Consider the following 18650-nt stretch of genomic DNA (forward strand, 5'->3'; position numbering starts at 1 on the left):
GGGTATTTGCAATGCCTCAGGGCTCTACATCTGAGCTTTCCCCCTCATTGTCGATCTTACCCAGTCCTCTGGACAGATGGGGAAGTGGGACTTGATTCCTTTCTGCACAATGACATCTAAGAAACTTTCACCTGGGGCATCCATGGAAAGCCTGTGTATGGGGAATGCTCGACCTCACCATCCTGCTCTTCTCTCGCTGGCTTTCTCCTTTGTAACAGTCCCATTTGGACCTCTGAGGGGTGACCATCCTCCACCCCCTTCCTCGCATACCACTAATGCTAACACGGTAATTTATAAAATGTCCAACACACCATGCATTACCGCTTGTTCTGACATCGTCTATAGAAACAGATGAGAGTGGGTGTTTCTATTGTGACAGATGCCAGCTGCATTGAATTAATGCTTCAGAGAGAAATATAGCTAGTGCATAAATGCATACACAGCTACTGCAGGGTGGGGAGGGGCAAGCTCCCAACATGCCGAGACGAAGCCTACGGCCTGGACCAACAGGGTAATGTTTTCAGGACAGACCAGTCTGAGGTCAGTACAGAGATGTATCTGACACAAAGGAGAAGGTAACACGTCCTTAAAATGAAAAGTGGCAAGGGAGAAAACTGGAATCATGAAAAGATATAGAATCAGGCATTTCCTGGAGGGTGACTGAGAATCCACGCCTTTCAGATACAGCATCATTCAGAAGTAGGGGAATGCGTTGCCTCTCTGCAAAAGTTCAGCCTTCCCCCTTCCCCATCTTGTGTTTGGGAAAAAAAAAAGAAACCCCAACTTTGTCTAGTCTAAGCCCCGTTTTGGAACTGCATGGTTTATGTTTTAAATCATTAAGTACATATGAATGCAATAATTGGTATTTATTACAACAACATTTTGACACCCATCTGGTTTCAGAGTTTCAAAAAATTCTTGTAGGGTTTTTTTCTTTGAAGAGCTTATTATTAAGTTTTGACATGAGGAAAAGAATATTTTCTTTTTATTTTTAAGATAAACTGTTAATGTTAAGGCAATAGCACCAAGATTATTTTGATTGCTGAGCAGTTACCAAAATGTGTTCCCACTCATGCCTTAATTAATTGAACAGAGACCATTATCTGCTTTATTACAATGTCTTGATTCATATCTTTTCAAAAACAATGTCACAGTGCATGCAAAGAAGAAGGTAAGAAACTTTCAGATATTTATTTTTAAATTTTAAACAGATACTACCTAATCTAACTGTAATATAGTCATCTTAGCATGAATATGATGTTTTTCTTTAGTTTTTCTTTAAATACAAATTTCTGCAGGCTTTAATTTGCCTGTAAAAGAAAACCAGGCACATTGACCATACAATTCCACTGTGAACTTGTGAGCAATTATAGGTCTTAAAAAATATTAGGCCATTGGTGGAGCCAGGTAGAGAAGTCATTGTAATGTCCTGTTCTCTACCGGGATTAACACAAGAATAAAAATGCTGCTGGGCATCTTGATAAATGTGATTTTGAGATTTCAAAACATCACTGCCAGTTTCAGATCATTTTTTATTCCTTTGATAATAACACTTCCCTTTGAAAATGTGCCAATTTATTCTTTTAAGAAAAATCTTATCTGGCCTATAATTAGCTGTGGTCAAAGAAAAGGATCAAAGAAGGGTATAGAATCGCTAAACCTTATTTCACTTATTAAATCATGCACATGGTTCTAATTTAATTTCTTGGAGGTAGAATTTAGGGGTGCTGGATCTTCTTCTTGGTAAGGAAAAAAAGAAAGAGGACTCATTTCCTAAACTAGAAGAAATGGCTACTTAATCCCGTCTCTCCCAAACTGCTGGCTTTGAAGAAGTAGCCCAGGCTCCAGGTAAAATTATCCTTTACAACCCAAACATTTGTAGGAATGAAGATAAATAATGGCTCTGTACTCCAATCACAAATCACATGACTAACAAGAAATTTAGTTATTTTCTGTTTGAATCTTGATTCTTATATTCAGAGACCTCTTGCTACCAAGATCTCAAAGCCCTGTATTGTACATTGATCTTGGAAATTATCTTTGCATAACACTTAAAAAACTAGGGCTTGGGGAAGGGGAAATAAAAAAGGTCAAGATGAAGTATGTATATGTACCAATTCCCCACTATAAATGTATTTATTAAGTATCACAAACATATACTAATGAAAAAACTAGGGCTTGACCCATTCAGATATTTTTATTTAGTCTTGAACATACTGTGACTACATCTTGCCTCTGCTAACACAGAAAAATGCCTTATGGCTTATACAGTCTCCAAGGATTTTTATTGTTGAAAAAGAAAAGCTTCAAAGCCAGTTTCTAGGTAGGTGTGTTCTCTCTTACACTTGGATCAGGCCAGAGATGACTGGCTAGCCCAAAAAACTGGTTTCCTGGACTATTTTTGGATGACTAACTTCTTCAGTCATGTCACCTACATGTAAAAAGGGGATATGGTCCTTTTGTAAAAGAATTCAGGAAGTGAAATTTAGTCCTCAAGCATTCAGTGGGCGTAAGACAAATTGTTAGTACTGTATATATAGCAAATGTCTTACAAACATGATGCATGCCAGAAATAAACAATATTGTCTCTGCATGATCAGCAAAATATGTCTAATTATCCATCTCCATCTCTGTTATATAGGATGTATAGAAATAAACAATACATATCCATGCCAAGATCACTTAAATTTAAATTAGATCTAATGTGAACTGAATACACACTCAGCATCATATATAGCAGCCATCCATGACGGTGCCGAAAAAGTAGGCATTTGTGGGATGCCTAGAGGGATGTTAACTGGTAGATTTGGTACTTTGGGAAGGTTCACATTGGGTAGGTTCACATTGGGTAGGTTACTGGTTAAACTCCTGTGGAAGAAACAGACAGAAAGAAAAATACCATCACAGTGACAATGCAGATGTGGCAGAAGCACACAACAGTTGTAAATAAATTGGCTAAGTCCACAGTAAGACAACAGTGAAAACTTAAGCGACACTCTTCAGAACGCAGCTTACAGATGTGGAGCTGTGATGGGGCTCGGTATGAAGAAATGAAAAATGTTAATGGGGAAAAACTCACCACAGAGTGACTTGAAAGTGTGGACACTCAAAGAGCACCCATGCACAATGATCACATTGTTTAAATGTCTTTGGGGGGACTTGCAGTCTCCAAATCCATCACCAGAAGAAGGTGGAGCTTGTCTCACACTAAGAACGTGAAGTTCATGGAATCCTTGGCATGGCCCGGGCTGGGCCACTGGGAAGTAGCTGGGATTGACAGGGATGGTGGAGGAAGGGGCAGGGGAGGGCAGAAATTGATCAACAGGTGCGATGGTGTTGTCTGACAGGAGGAATAAATTCTGCTGTTCTGTATCACAGCAGGGTGAACATAATTAACAGTAACATATTATATGCCTCAAAATGCTTAGAGGAGAGGAATTTGTATGTACTCACTGCAGAAAAATGATAAAAGTCTAAAGCGACAGATCTAATTACCCAATCACTACCCTATGTATACATGAATCAAGTCGTCACATTGTGCTTCACAAATCATGTAAAAATAGTACATGCCAATCAAAAATAAATTTTAAAAAGATAGAAATGGCAAATGGTGCTGCATTTTAACTTTCTTAGTTTTATTTATAGATTATTGTCATTAGAGGTACATTTATCAAGTCAGATATCAGATAAACACTGGAACAGGAAGCTCATCCCTTGATCAGACACATAACTGGGATGTGCAGAAACTGAATGTTTTCCAGCTGCTACAGTCAGGACTGTGTGCAGTGGGTTATCAGAGTTGGTGAGGAAGAAGAAATCAGGTCCTCAGGGATCAGCTTTTGAGCAATTTTAAGGAACATTTGAAAAAATGGAAACTTTTTCTCCTGAATGAAGGCCATTTAAAATGGAGAAATGTTTACACACAGAAACAGATCCCGAGGAAAAAAAAAAGAATTCTACATTCAGGTCTCACATAAAACTCTTAGACCAAGTGTAGATTTAAAATGGGCTTCATATCATGGAAGGTGCCTTTAGAAGTGTGGTTGCACTGGGAAGTAAGTGGGCTGCTGGGGAGCTGCTGGTGAGGCCCAGGACGTCTCGTTTCTTGATAAGTGATCATGACATGAGTGTGTTCAATGTGTGAAAATTAATCAAGTGGTGTATTTTTTATAAAAAAGTAAAATTAGTTAAAAACAAGTAAAACATTAGCAATGTTACCTTCTGTCAGCTTTTTGTTTTTAAACAAAGATTGACCAATTGATGTGTGGAAGAGAGAGTAGGTGGCTTTATGAGCAAAGAGATAAAACAAAACCAAACCCCAAAATCAAATGAATGATCTCTTTGGAGGGTCTGTGTCATATACTGTTCTGCAGGCTGGCGCTATGTGCTCTGCAGTGGCATTTTCAGGGTGTTCCATCCAGCCAAGTCACTGGCACGGCAGGGCCCAGCCTAACTCCGCATTTGAGCAGAGTCTTCCTGTTTGAGTGGAGTTGACAGCACTTTGGCAAAGGAGCTAAGGTTCTCTTTTTGGATCTTGTAGGAGAAGAGCAAGTTTTGCCAAAGCAGCTCTGCCCTGGGCAAACTGTGTTTGACTAGCAGGACTCCTGGGGGCTGGAGCTGCCGCCACTGGGCTTACTTCACGGGTAAGCCTCCTGCTAAATCAGGAGCCCTGGACCTTGGAAGAGGCCTGCACACCTGTCTCCCTCTACAAACAAATTACTCTTCCCCAGTGGCAATAGAGTCCTGGGTACAGACTGAGAAACCTAGAATGCAATACTGCCAACCTGGCATCCTCCTCTTCAAGGGAATTTAGGTGTCTCAAAGATTTGTCCTTTATATTTCACGATTTGGTAAAGCCAATTACATATATCTCTGCCTGGGATTAAAGAGTGCTTTTGTGGAAATGGTCGAGTGGTGAGCTAAATATGACTATTAAGTAGAAAGAAAAAAATGGAACTTTTCCTTCCATGTGTTCCTGTTAACTGGGGAATATGCCTTTGAATTCAGTCCCTAGTGGTTCTCAGTCGTAAACACTTCCATGTAACAAATCCGCTGGTGATCTCCACGGGGACATGTGTAAGCCTATATAAGCAAATGTGATCATTAAATGATACACACACTGAATAATGATCAAGGAATTAAGAGATCTTAGAGATGGCAGCCTGGAAAGTTAAAATGTCAATTCTGAGCACATTAAAAGCAGCTAGAAATGAGTAACATACAGATGAATGCAAAAGCAACTTAATTTAAACATATTAGTGGGTAGTGAGTACACAAATTAGAGGCAAACTTCATTTTGCACACAAAAATAAAAAATACTTATATTAATCAAAACATATTGTAATTGTAAAATCTGACATTTTGGCTAGACTACTGCACTGGGCTCAAATAGAAACTTTTTTCCATGGGACATATTATAATGGTCTACTTTTAAAATAATGAAACATGCTTGCTATTTTTACTTTTAGCAAAATAATATAGTGTATTACTAATGTAACTAATATTTCATTTAGTTAGTAAAGCATATTAGTAAACAAAGAGGCCAACTGCAAGCATAACAGTTCACTAATACACATGTGACCAGGGGAAATTTTCTCTTAGCTCTCAGTTCCAATGACGGGGCTTCTGAAGCTGGTAATGGCTGTAACAAATTATTATTTTCTTTTTCTTTTTTTTTTTTTTTTCGGTAGCGGGAATCAAACCCTGGACCTTGCACTTGTGAGGCAGGCAGCAGAACCACTGAGCTAAATCCCTGGCCCCAACAAATTATTATTTTTAAAGAGGGTCCTTCAGCAACTGCCTAAGAATGAGTTAGTCATGCTTCTCTGTGAGAATAATAATTGTGGGTCTCTAGATAGTACAAGAAGTGTGAATTGCAATTCTAACAACTGATAAATGTTAAAAATTAGACTCTTTCCTTCATTTGGAGACTGGTGAAAAAGGATAGCTTCCATTTTAACTCCATCTTTAGTGCACAGGATTAAAAATCCTTATCTACTCTCTCATGTGGCTCAGTGTCACAGATGTATGCATCATGTCATTTCTACTGATGGCAATGACTGGGTGGAGCCACTCCTCAGTTCTCAGAATTAATTTTAATCAAGACTATGTCTCCATGAAGATACAGCTGTGTCTTCTCTCAAAGACATCTGCTTTAAATTTGTGGATGAGAGTAGATTTTCAGATAGAGAACACTTTCTACTTTTAAGAGCCCCTTATTGCATAAATATACATAGTGTATCTTGTCTGTTCTTAGTGTTCTGGATATGAAAGCCTCTTTTCATGTCTATTCTTGGGTCTAATTCCTGTATTTGGTCATAGACTCTCCTTGATATCTTTCTAGAGCCTAGAGTGATATTTTAGAAACCTTCTATTCATTACCCTCCCCAACTTCCTTTTCCATGGACAGTTAATACCACAGATGTACCTTTTAAAATCTCTTTATAAATTGTATGTAGACCTGTGTTTTGTACAGCAAAAAGTGTAAGGTATTTCTCTCCTTGCCACATGCCAATTTTTCCCAGTTTGGGGGCTGTGGAGTCATCAAGACTGTATCCACCATAGAATAAAGTTCCAAACCTCATGGGCTTTAAGACCCTCCCAAACATCTCCCCAAGGCTGGCCTCCTCCTTAATGTTCATGCTGGCCCAACTGAACATTTGCTATGTCTTTTGCATACTCTGCCCTCTCACTTCTGCTTAGCTCATGCTTTTTGCCAGCATCCCCACTACTTTGAAAATGTACTCTTCAAGCCATTTCCTTTATGACCCCTCTGTAGAAATTCATTCCTCTCTCTTCTAAGCTTTTCACAACTCTTCCTATTATCTGTACATGGGTATGCTGGTAAATAGTTAAAGTCATTCTTGTGTGTATGTGGTTCAGACCTAACTAGGTTGAAAGTCCTAATCAGGGAAAGGCATCTCTTTCATTTTCTCATGCCCATAGTTTTCCTATTGTATCCTTACAGTCTGCAGTCTGTATCTTGTATATTTGCTGAGCGTGGGTTGTGACCCAGGTCCTGTTCTAGGTGTGAGGTGATCATCCAGGCAGTGGTGATTAGATGGGTAGATGTGGATGGATATGAAGAGTCAGATTTTCTGGATGTAAGCACTGGAAAAGCTCTGGCTATTCAAAGTCCTTGCTTTTATAAAGAAGGATTCTGAGTCTCATGAAGGTCTCTTAATTCAGAAACCCTCATGGATTAAGGGCATCCAACAAGTTATCAGCAGAGCCAGGAGTTCTGATTCCAAGTCTAATACCTGTCTATTTGTCACCAGGACACCTACAATACTGCTCAGTGCCTCTGGTCAGATGTTTATTATCATTTGGTTATTCACATCTTTGGCAATCTGGAAAAGGGTATTATTTTAAAAACACTTTTCATATGTACAACTCAGACACAGAAGAATAGAATGCATTTTAAGAAATGAAGACACTTCTGGGGATGTAGCTCAGTGGTAGAATGCACTAGCATGTACAAGGCCCTGGGTTCAATTCCCAGAACTGAAATGAAAGCAAGCAAGCAAGCAAGAAAGAAAGAAAGAAAGAAAGAAAAGAGGAGGAGGAGGAAGAAGAGGAAGAGGAAGAAGAAGGAGAAGAAAGAGAGAAACGATGAAGCTGAATTTTACAGTGTGCATCTATCAAGAAGCAGCATTTATTGTCACATGCCAGAGCCATTCTAGCCTGTAAGGGGTGGTCATGAAGTCAAGGGCCCCCTGTGCCCGGAGATGTGAACATAGAGACCAAGTGACCATCTGTCAAGAAAAGGGCACTGGGGTGGGGTAAGTCACTGATCCAGAAAGACTGGATTAGATATGTTCTAGAATTTCTTCCACCTTGAAGGCCATTATGACTGATTAAGAACTAGCTGACAGAAAACAGGTGGTGGGAATGTTGTCACCTGCTGTTGGGACCCAAAACTTGTACTCAGGGGTCCCAGGAAGGTTGCAAAATACCTGCCCAACTGTGGTGGGTCCCCATGACATATACGGATAGATGCCCATGACAGTACTGTGGGCTGCAGATGTCATGGCAACCTGGGCCTGTCTCTGAGTCGCTGACTGTCTCCAGCTGTGCCACCAGCCATACACTGACATTTTCCAATGATGCATAAAGATTCCAACCTGACTGCATCTGGCTCAATGGCAACAGAAACATAGCCTCTCTCTTCTCTCCTCAGAGATGGAAGCCTTCCTCAAGAGAAAGACAGCCATGGGGGTTAGCTCTTCTACCCATTCATCTAATAAGCTCACTTGTATCAAGCCCAAAGATCCGTTTCTCTATTTTCTTTTACAGCGTCATATTTAGAAATAAGGAGATCTGAAAGATAGGTAAGCCTTTTAATTCTATTTTTAGCAATCTCAACACACAGGTAGCATTTTCTTGCCAGAGTGCTGTTTTTCCTTAACATTTTGAATCCTAGTTATTTTGAAGTAAACTTTACGTTGCATTCCTCATTTTACCTATAATCAGGTACCTATAATCATGACTTCTTGAAAAACGGAAGAATAGATCTATTTGAGGATAGCAATTGTTTGAGAGAAAGGCTGTGTGTGTGGGGGGGGCGATCATGTGGCAAAAATTAAAAAAAATTAGTGAACTAAATTTATCTAAGTCAGATTCTTGTTTTGGGGTGAATCTGAAAAGGGTGCCAAAATGGTCATTCTTTACTTGGGAGAAAGATGAATTTCTGCTTCTTTACCAACATTCTTATAAGAATGCTGACCAGTGAAACTCTGTATTTGGTTCTCTCCATGTGGCAGGAGTCCTGGAGAGATGTACTCCTCTTAGCACATACCCACGTCCTCCAGCTCTTTGTTTTCTTTGGTACTGGGGATCGAACTCAGGACCATGCCCTTGCGAGGCAGGTGCAGAGCCACTGAGCTAAATCCCCGGCCCCCTCCAGCTCCTTTTTCACCTTTCACTCAGTGTCTTTCTGCAAAGGTTGTCTCACAGATCCACATTCCATTTACAAATCAGCTAGTAAAATGTGTGACTTAAAAGAATTTTAACTTAAGTTTTAGTTGGCCATTTCAAAAACCTCCACATACTCCCAACAGGCACGTAATGTTCAGCAACAATTGAAAAAAACCCCCACAATCAGACTCACTAATTCTCAGCACAGTTTTGGACAGTTTTCACAGACTTATTTAAAAAACAAACAGGTGTACATAATTTCCAGGTGATTATTCACAACTCTTATTCCCTTATAAAGATTTGGATCTTTCTAATTGAACTGATCCATAAGTTCAATTTCTTTTCATCAGTAAAAAAAGCCATAACAAAACATTCCCAGACTAAGTCTTCCAATTGTGAAAATGATTTTGATTCTATCTTTACTTCTGATAGTACTAAGAATATTTAATGCTTCCAAAGGAATAGCAGTCATATGTTTGGCTTCTGAAGAATTTAACAGATTATAAAATGACTTTCATGACACTATCACAGATCTTCATGACAATTCTCAGATCCTGGGTAGGGACTTTTTCAAAAAGCAGTTTTGCAGATGAGCAAACAAGTTCAAAGAGATTCAGACCCTTGCCTTTTGGCTGGTAAAGGGACGACCAGACCCTAAATCTAGGGCTTTTCCAGGAATAGTGAAGGATAGCAATCATTTCTTTCCCATGTGTGTTGGCAATAGTACCTTCTGCATTTAAACTCAAGGAAGTAAATGCTATTTCAAGACCACTGCTATTTTCAAAATGTGAATATTACTCATTTAAACCACTTCTTCTTCACAGCTATTCTCCAAAGCACAACTGATTTGATTATCATGGTAATTAATAAGAGATGGAGTCCCTCATTATGCCTTTAATCATGGGACCCGGTCTTATACTCATGATTTAAAAGTCAATACCACCATTATAAACCTGAGCATAATAAACTAAAATTTAGACTTCTTAGTACTTGCAATTAAAGAGCTACTATCTATTAACCTTCTCTTAGTAGGGCAAGGCAAAAAATTCTGTTGTGGTTCAGATATGGAGGAGGTAGAGAAAGGTACACATCTAATATCAGAGGGAGGGTCTCGAAAACTGCTTAAAAATAGGGCAGAAGTCAAGGTTTCCAAATTGAGGAAGAGTCTTTTGAATATTTGTTCTTAGAACTTGCTGGTATATACCCCATTTACTCACGCTGGTAGCTATAGCCCAAAGATGAGTAGAGAGAACAGAATGATTTTCTTAAAGTATTATGGTGGGGAGAAAAATGTAACAGACAAAACCAGTATCAGGCTTTCCTAGAGCTCTTCAGACCACACTAAAAAACTTTCCATGTATCGCAGATAAAGGGGTCTGAGATCAGCCTCTGGCAGTGCTAAGCTCAGGTCCCCTGGCTGCCTGAGGATGGAGCTGCCACTGAATCTGCCTAACACTTTGAGTCAGGCCCTAAGATCTGCCAAGTAGTTGTGGAAATTAACAAACTCACACAACTCACAGAAGTTCCTGTGATTAGACTTGCAGGAGATAATCCAAAAATGTATACTGTGGTCAGCTACATCAGGGCTAGCAAGATTCTGTATTACCAACTTCTCAGTTTTCAAATATGCTAGTATCTGGACAAGGGAGTGGGTGGAAAATTGGGGTATGCTGCATTTCCTAAACACACTGGGCTACAAAAAGAGTCCTTATTTTTTTGAGGTTATGTTGGAAAGTCTTAGAGCTGGGAATAGCAAACTGTAGCCCTGTTTTGTAAATAAAGTTTTACTGAAACACAGCCACATTTGTTTGTTTACATACTAACTATAACTATTTTCATGCTACAATGGCAGAGTGAAGTAGTTAAGACAGATTATGTGACTTAAAAAAGCCTAAATATTTACTATCTGGCCTTTTATAGAAAAAGTTTGTTGACCTTCCTGGAAACCCTATGGAACACATTTGGGAAAATATTTCCTGAGGATATTACTATTTGAGTAAAATACACAGTTCCGAAATCATCAGGTTTATCTCTGTTAATTCTTATTTATGTTGTGCAATAAATCAAAGGTCATACGTCATGACCCATTCCCCAACCCCATCCTCCATTTGGTCAAGGAAGGTCTGAGCTCCACAGCTGGGAATATGCATGGTGTGTGCTCTCTGTCCACATTAACGATGAAAATCAGGTCGCACCATTAACCCATTTGTGTGCGACTCTCCAGCCATTTGTACCCAAACTCCGATAGTATCAAAAGAGGTGTCCTTACTTGACTGGTTCCCATGACTCCCGCTCAAAGCCCCTGTGAATGGATTGTGCAATTGAGGACTCCATCAAATCCACATATCTAACAACAAGTGGGGCAAACAGGTCTTGCAGGTGTTTGTGAAATTTTCCATTGCACAAATTATCTAGAACAGATAAGCAAAAGCTTGGTAAGAACCTATAGTTGCTTTATCAAAGTACAGTGTATACACCGAGATGACTGTCTTCTATATTCAATACCCTGGTTTGAAGAAAGCCAAAAAAGAAGAGAAGAAAAAAAAAAGGAACATTAACAGCACTGAAACTCACGCTAAATTTTGTCTGCAAAGGGAATGGAATTAAAAACACTTTATTCATTTATGTCACTCTTCTAAAAGGGAAAACACTTACGCTCCTTAAAAAAACAACAACAATCCACACCATTTAAAAAAATTTTGTTTGTATTTCCTTTCTTTCCTCTCATTAAATTAGCAGGAAGAAGGGGAAGGGGAACTACGGAAGTGGGGCAGGGGAAAGGAAAGGAAAAAAAATGAGAAAGGAAGGAAATAATGGAAACAAAGCTTCTGTAAATAAGGACAGGTGGAGGGGTGGAGGGGTGGAGGGGTGGAGGGGTGGAAGGGAGGGAAGGGGAACGGGCAAAAATAAGAACCAAGATACATCTTTAAGGTACAAACTCCCCATGATGCATATGACCATAATGTACACCTAAACAGTACCAATGAACTAAATGAATAAAAAAATAGCAGGAAGAAAGAACATTCTTTCTACTTCCTCTCCTCCGCCATTGCTGTTCTAGGGAAGGTCTATTTTATGGCTACTGCTGCCATAAAACAAAGAAATGCTTGCGATGTGATATAACTAGAAAATGTTTTTCATCCAGAAACCATCTTTTGATAAAACTTGCAAAATGTGAGGAGGTTAAGCTAATTAATTTGTTTCAGGGCAAACAAAACACAAGGATTGACCCTTCTCCTCCAGGGTTGTTCTGTGTAGTTGGGAGCAGGCTTCCCCACAACAGAACACTCTCTGGAAGGACAGGAACCCGTCAGCTGCACAGTTCGGGGGCCTGTGTGCATGTGCTTTTGCTAATAATATAACTATGAAGAATTCTTTCCCATGCAGATGAAAACAACAGAGATTCCACCTCACTCCAGAAAGAATGGCTGCTATCAAGAAATCAACCAGTAACAAAAGCTGACAGGGCTGTGGGGAGAAAGGAACCCTTTTCCACTATTAGTGGGAGACTGGTCCAACCACTGTGGAAATCAGTGTGGAGAGACCTCAAAGAACTAGGATTAGAAGTCCCACCAACTATTCCCTTCCTGAGTATCTTCCCAAAAGAATGCAAAGAATCATACCACAGCAATATATGTGCACCCATGTTTATAGCAGCACAGTTGGTAATAGCTAAAGGTTGGAAACAGCCCAAGTGCCCATCAACTGGTGAGTGGATAAAGAAGATGTGGTTTTTAAAAATGGAATACTACTCAGCCATAAAGAATGAGAAACTAGAGACATTTACAGCTAAATGGATGAACAGTGAGGCCACACTCTTAAGTGAAATAAATAGGACACACATGTGTAAATACTGACTAGTCTCTGGTGTGAGAACTGAAAGTTTAAATAAGGATCAAAATGTATAATAGATAATGTGAAACAGGAAGAAAAGGGGCAAAGGGGGAGGGTAAGTGGGAGGTACAGGGGAAAGGAAAGAAGAGAAAGGAAAAAATAAGAGAGAAGAAAGAAAAACCAGAAACCAAGTCTTTGTAAATAGAGAGGGGTGGAGGGGTGGAAGGGAAGGAAGAGGAAGGGGGAAAAAAACAAGAACCAAGATATATCATGTATAGGTACAAATTCCCGATGATGAATGTGATCATAATGTACACATAAAAATCTACCAATAAACTTAATGGAATTAAAAAAAAAAGAACTCTCTTCAACCTTCAGTCTTCTTGGGATAAAGACATCCTAACATCATGTTTATCTGCATAGTACACAAGAAAGTTCGCATTCAAAGATGATACATACAGTCGGTACGGAGAAAGTCATTCAGCAGCTGAAACACAGGAAAACTGTCCCACGTGTCAGGGGGCTGCACCTCTAAGGCTGCATCCATGTCCACCGCAAAGAGCGACAGGAATGTCTCCGCATGCTCCACCATTAAGTCTGACCACCATGCAAAGGCCTTCGAAATTTGGCAGAAAAACAGTAGACAAAGAGGTGATGAGTTTCTTTCTTGGACATAGGACACAAAATCCAGCCCTCACTGTTTCAGACTGATTGTGCATCCAGCAGGTTTAGTCACTTTATTGTAAAGAGAACAGCATTCTGGATACAAATGGACTCTCAGAGTCCAAGGCAGGGCCCTTCATATTCCAGGCCTGCCACGGAGAGGCCTGACAGGTAGGTCAGAGGATGTCGCTGTAGAAATGACAGATGAGCAACTTCTGTTCAATTTACAATAACTCAGTAGGTTTTGAGTCATGCTCTATATCATTGCTGTTGGCTAGTTCTTGCTCTAAGGTATTAGAATTTGGGAGTTTCTTCACTGTGTTTATGGGTTTTCTGCTGGTCTAACTTGAAAATTTGCAATTATTGTTCACTTATATCTACATATCTGGGGGCTAATTATCTTTGGTCTCATATGAACTCAGGGATTCATGTCTTCCTACACAATGGGAACATTATTCCTGTTTCATACTATGTCAAAGAAACCATTGTTGCAATTGTCATAGAACTTTTGAGGTGAAATCTCTTTCTGCAAAGGAGCATTTGGTTTTACATCCACTCAGAAGGGAAGATCAGGCTTAGGCTAGGAGATACTAAGATCAGGACTTACATTTTGGAGGTTGGACACATATGTACATTGAAAACCAAAAAATATCAGTGAAGTAACTCATTTGCATGCACTTGAGCCCTTGAAAATCATTGTGCACGGTCTTGGGGGTGACATTCACATCAGGCTGGGCCAGATGCGAATGCAATTCAAAGGCATGCATGCATGTTGACTAATCATTTCTGGCAGGGAGCATGCAGAATGAGTGGCGGTGTTAACAGGCCCTGTTTGCTGATTTCAAAGAGAGCAATAAAACAAAAACAAATTGCCAGCCCCTTCTTGTCCCCCACCTCCCCACTCAATGCTGTAAAGTATTTACACTGGAAACACTTTCCGGAGCATTCACCAAAAAATGATGGGAAGGCATTTGGAAACATGAAAGATGGTTATGGAAATACTTCCATAAATGAAAGGGTTTGTTCAATGGCCAAGCTCTTCTGCAATCTATTAGTTATCGGAGGGATATTCTAACAGCCACTAGGAGGCAGAGTGGGGGTCTACCTCTCTTCTTTCATGAGATTTCACTTTACTTACTTCTCCTTTATCAACGTGTGGCTGGTTTGCAAATTAAATGGAAAAAATCAAGTCATGGACTGTTCTGCAAGGTCTGCTTGGCTGGAAATAGATACCTGCTGTTTCTATTTTAATTTACAGTAAAACCTCACTGATTCAGAGGAAAGAGAGTGTAAAAATGGCGATCTATCAACAAAAAAAGCCCAAATTGTTAAGCTTTCTAAAAAGAGGTATCATTTTACTGCTTTTGAATACAGTCTGTAATGGAAAGCCAAAGTAGTATTCATAGTATTCATAATGTTTACATTAGTTAGTGTATGTCTGTTTCATACATGGGTAACTTTTTAATACTGATAATTATAGATAAGTTGACTTATAAACTGAAGTTTAAAAAGATAGAAGATTTAATGTCATAGATCTAGGGATGGAAAAAATACTGGATTACTCTAAACTGTATGAAGAACCTTTAGAATTTCAAGACAGAGTTGAGATCACGTCAGAGATTTTATTTAAGAAAAATTAGAAAGGCTATATCTGCAATTAAACTGTCTGCAATCAAATTGTATTTGCATCTGAACTGATGAGGTTTTATTGTAGCTTAATTGGGGCCTGGGGCTTCTTCCACTGACTCCTTGGTTAAATCCAGCAGAGAAAGAAATCTTCCATCCCACTCCTAGAGCTTTCTCAGCTCCTTGGCTTTATGTAGAGACCATTTAATTACTGGAATTTACTGAAGTCCCATTCCCACCCCTAACCCTACATGGAAGGCTGACTCTCATCAATCCTGATCCAGGGTATTTGTACAATTCACAGGAGCACATCAAATGTTGGCTAGTACTTATTCTCTATTTCTATTTTTTTTTTTTTGAGATAGTCTCACTGTCCAGTTCAGGCTGGCCTTGAATCCATTATGTAGCCCAGGGTGGCCAGGTGATCTCCAGGCTCAGCCTCCCAAGTGCTGGGATTACAGGTGTGAGCCACCACACCTGGCTAGAACTTATTCTTGAGTTAAATGATTAACTTTATAACTTCAGTATGAGTCTAAAAAAACAGTTACTGGGGAGGACTGTGCTTCCTCCCCAGACATGATTTTGCTCTAGGATGACAGGAAAAAACAAACCAAAACAAAAGCCAACCACAAATGCCTAAAATTAGAAATTTCTTAGTCCAACTTCATAACTGGTTCTTACCAGCTTTTTAATTTAAAAGTTGCAAACCAGAGACCATAAGAAGCAACACATCTACCATCTGTAGATAATTCGGCCCCTTTTTGTAATTTACTGTATTACTGAGTAAGTACCTACAGTCCTTGCAATAATGATCAGATAAATTGGTAGCTCCATGGTTCCTGTGATATGAATTATCAGTGTGGGACCTGGTGGATGGATTCAAGATTCTATTGAACCAAGAGAATTTCAGTTTGGGACTTTGTAGAACTGAAAACTGAGCTGTTTTTGTACATCTAAGATCATTCTTTTCAGAACCTTAAAAGCAAACCTGACTCTCTGAGGAGAAAAAGATTCTACAAGGGCAGTAATAACCAAAAAGCAGTGTAGTCCAGTTAAGTGAACAGAGTTTGTGTGCCTGATGGGCTGGGCAGGATATATATATATATATATATATATATATATATATATATATATATATATATAAATTTATGCTCCCTCCTAAAGGTGAATGCTATTTTTATAGATGAGATAACTCACAATGGTAGTAGGCAACTAAAATCTCAATAAACCTTTTCCAAAGATAAGAAGGACATACACATTAGCTTCTACATACTTACCCAGTGCTTTCTATTATTCAAAGACAAAGTTGTGTGCTTTAGGCCACAGTTCACCACACTGAACACATTGTATATTTTGCACACAAACTAACATGTATATATGTACCCCTGTCTATATACCACAATACATATATACATATACATACATATACATAGAGAGAGACTGGGAAGGGGCAGCATCACCACATGAAGGCATAACTCATGTGTATATGCATAGATCAGGCTCTTAAAACAGAATTAAGGTCCAAGTAAAGGAGAAATGTGACAGCTGTTATCTTATAGTGCATTGTATATAGTATAGGGCTATTATTAGCTAATGAGAATCTTTTTCTTTTGGGACATTTGGTTGTTCTGTACAGGAATTAATCATGGCTTTAAGGATTATTATTTCATTTTTTGTTTTTGTTTTTTTGCAGGGGAAGGTAAGTCTGCTTGTCACTTTTGTCTGTGTGGTGCAAACCAACAGCATTGCCTCAAAGTTAAGATCTGTGCTTAGGACTGAGTGATTTGTTTTCAAAGAGTTTACTGAGCCCTCAGAGACCATGGGCAGTGGAAAAACATCTTCATCCTTTTTTGAAAGGAAACCCCACCTGCAGGGTTGCAGGGTAAATCTGCCTTGGCTGCTGGACCCCTGTTCCTCTCCACCTGGGCTGTAGCCCTCTCTGGAAGATGCCAACTGAGGAAGCTGGGGTGAGGCTGGGGGTGGACATTGCTAGGACCTCCTTCCGGGCGACCTCAGTCTGTGAGAGCAGGCTGCGAACAGGTGGGTGTGTGGCTCAGGACCACTCCACCAGGAAAGGAATCCACCTCTTCTTCTGATGCCTTCTGTCTGCTTTCATTCACTTGGTACTTTCCACAGAGCTTTGTCCTTTTCATCAGACAGTCATATAATTTGCTTCCTTAGAAATTTTTTTTCCAGTGCCACAACATCCAAGTTTTGTCCTGGGCTTGCTACGTGCCAGGCAAAATGCCAGATGCTCATCTTATCACGGCCTTCCAGCCTAACGACGGCCATCCTCTATTACCTCCGATGGACAGCACAGGATCAGTCACGTAAGAAGGTCAAGGTCACGAGGGAAGGAGAGGAGAAGCTGGAATTCAAACCTCAGCTTCTCTGGCACACAGCCTCCTCCTGCACTCGGTGCCGAGCACTTCCTGCCTCTCTGCTCTTCACAAAGCACCAAGGTGCTCACTTCAGATGCTGAGTAGGTAGCTTTCAAGTGAGTAATAAGGTTTCATAATGGGCAATTTATAAAAATTAATTATTAATTATTAAAATTATTGATTTGGGAAATAATCCTATACATTTATCTAAAAGAAAATTGATATCTGGAAATCCTGAGCATGCTAAAGTTTTCATCACTGACTTCTAAAGAGATAATGAGAACAAAATTAAAATTGCATCTTGCTTCTCTATTTATCCTGAGTTAAGGTCTGAGTACATAAGATTAAAATATTTTGTGAGGATAGTTAGTGGGCCAGTGAGGGATAATGATTAACCCTTAGTGGAAAAGGACTCTTTGGAAAGGCATAAATACCTCTTTGGAATAATTTCCCTGTGGTGCTTCTTTTGCGACATTTAGGCAAACAGACCACCTTTCTTAGCCCGCAGTAGCCTCAGCTAACCACTTGATTGTAAATTGAGCATATGTGCTGCTTTCCTTGTCTTTTATCCTTAAATGCGTAACTGTTGCCTGGGAAAGCCTGTCTTTTTCTTATCCACGTCTTCAAAAGTGTGATTTGGGCAAGGCCTCAACCACTCCAGTCTAGGTCAAGGAGGCAGAGCCCTGCCAGCCTCCAGAGGTGATACCGAAGTTACCCAGACGGAGCACACTTGCCATCACCTGAACCTCAAAAGTCTTCAATCTAAAAAGAACACATACAAGGGTAGAAAAAAAAAATCATAAAAATTCAACTTGATTTCGTGTCTGGAAGTTAGTCCCAGGTGCGTGCAGTTAGAGGGAAGTGATTTGATTCCCTTCTTGCATCTGGCTGTACCTAGCTGCTAGGTGCTGAATGATTAGTGACACCCTCCTCAGGGGGCTGCATCCCATTCCCAGAGGGTTTTCAAGGGATTCGTTATTCTACGACACTCTCTCTATATATAAATACTGTATATATGACTCACAGACAGCTGCAGAGGAAGATTAGTGTCACTCTGACGAGCTACTAGGTGCTAAACTTGGTACTCATTTGCTGTAAAAAGGTGAATACAGACAGACATAGAAAACTACCACAGGCTAAGGACAGAATCAAGGCAGCTGGGAGGCGTGTATCAGGATGTAACTGCAGTCGTTGTAAGTGTATCAATCGCTTCATGCACGCACAAGAGAA

The 18650-nt window shown here is 39.8% G+C and overlaps 1 protein-coding gene across 29 annotated transcripts in view; it reads right to left on the reverse strand.

The window, feature by feature from the left end:
* Cadps (calcium dependent secretion activator) overlaps positions 1–18650 on the reverse strand; it is a 457138-nt gene that overhangs the window by 79693 nt on the left and 358795 nt on the right. For 12 of the 29 annotated variants that reach the window (XM_087182498.1, XM_021249682.2, XM_087182501.1 and 9 more), the window contains 4 exons: positions 14552–14572; positions 13210–13366; positions 11186–11327; positions 2722–2868 (listed from right to left, as the gene is read on the reverse strand). In XM_087182498.1, coding sequence (XP_087038624.1) covers positions 2722–2868; positions 11186–11327; positions 13210–13366; positions 14552–14572 — 467 coding nt within the window. The remainder of the gene's footprint in view (positions 1–2721; positions 2869–11185; positions 11328–13209; positions 13367–14551; positions 14573–18650) is intronic. The other 17 variants (XM_087182499.1, XM_021249699.2, XM_021249690.2 and 14 more) reach the window with 3 other exon arrangements.

This window comes from Heterocephalus glaber, unplaced genomic scaffold (genome assembly GCF_053883595.1).
Source record: "Heterocephalus glaber isolate CG9 unplaced genomic scaffold, H.glaber_assembly_v1.0 deba00001472, whole genome shotgun sequence".
Taxonomy (NCBI): domain Eukaryota; kingdom Metazoa; phylum Chordata; class Mammalia; order Rodentia; family Bathyergidae; genus Heterocephalus; species Heterocephalus glaber.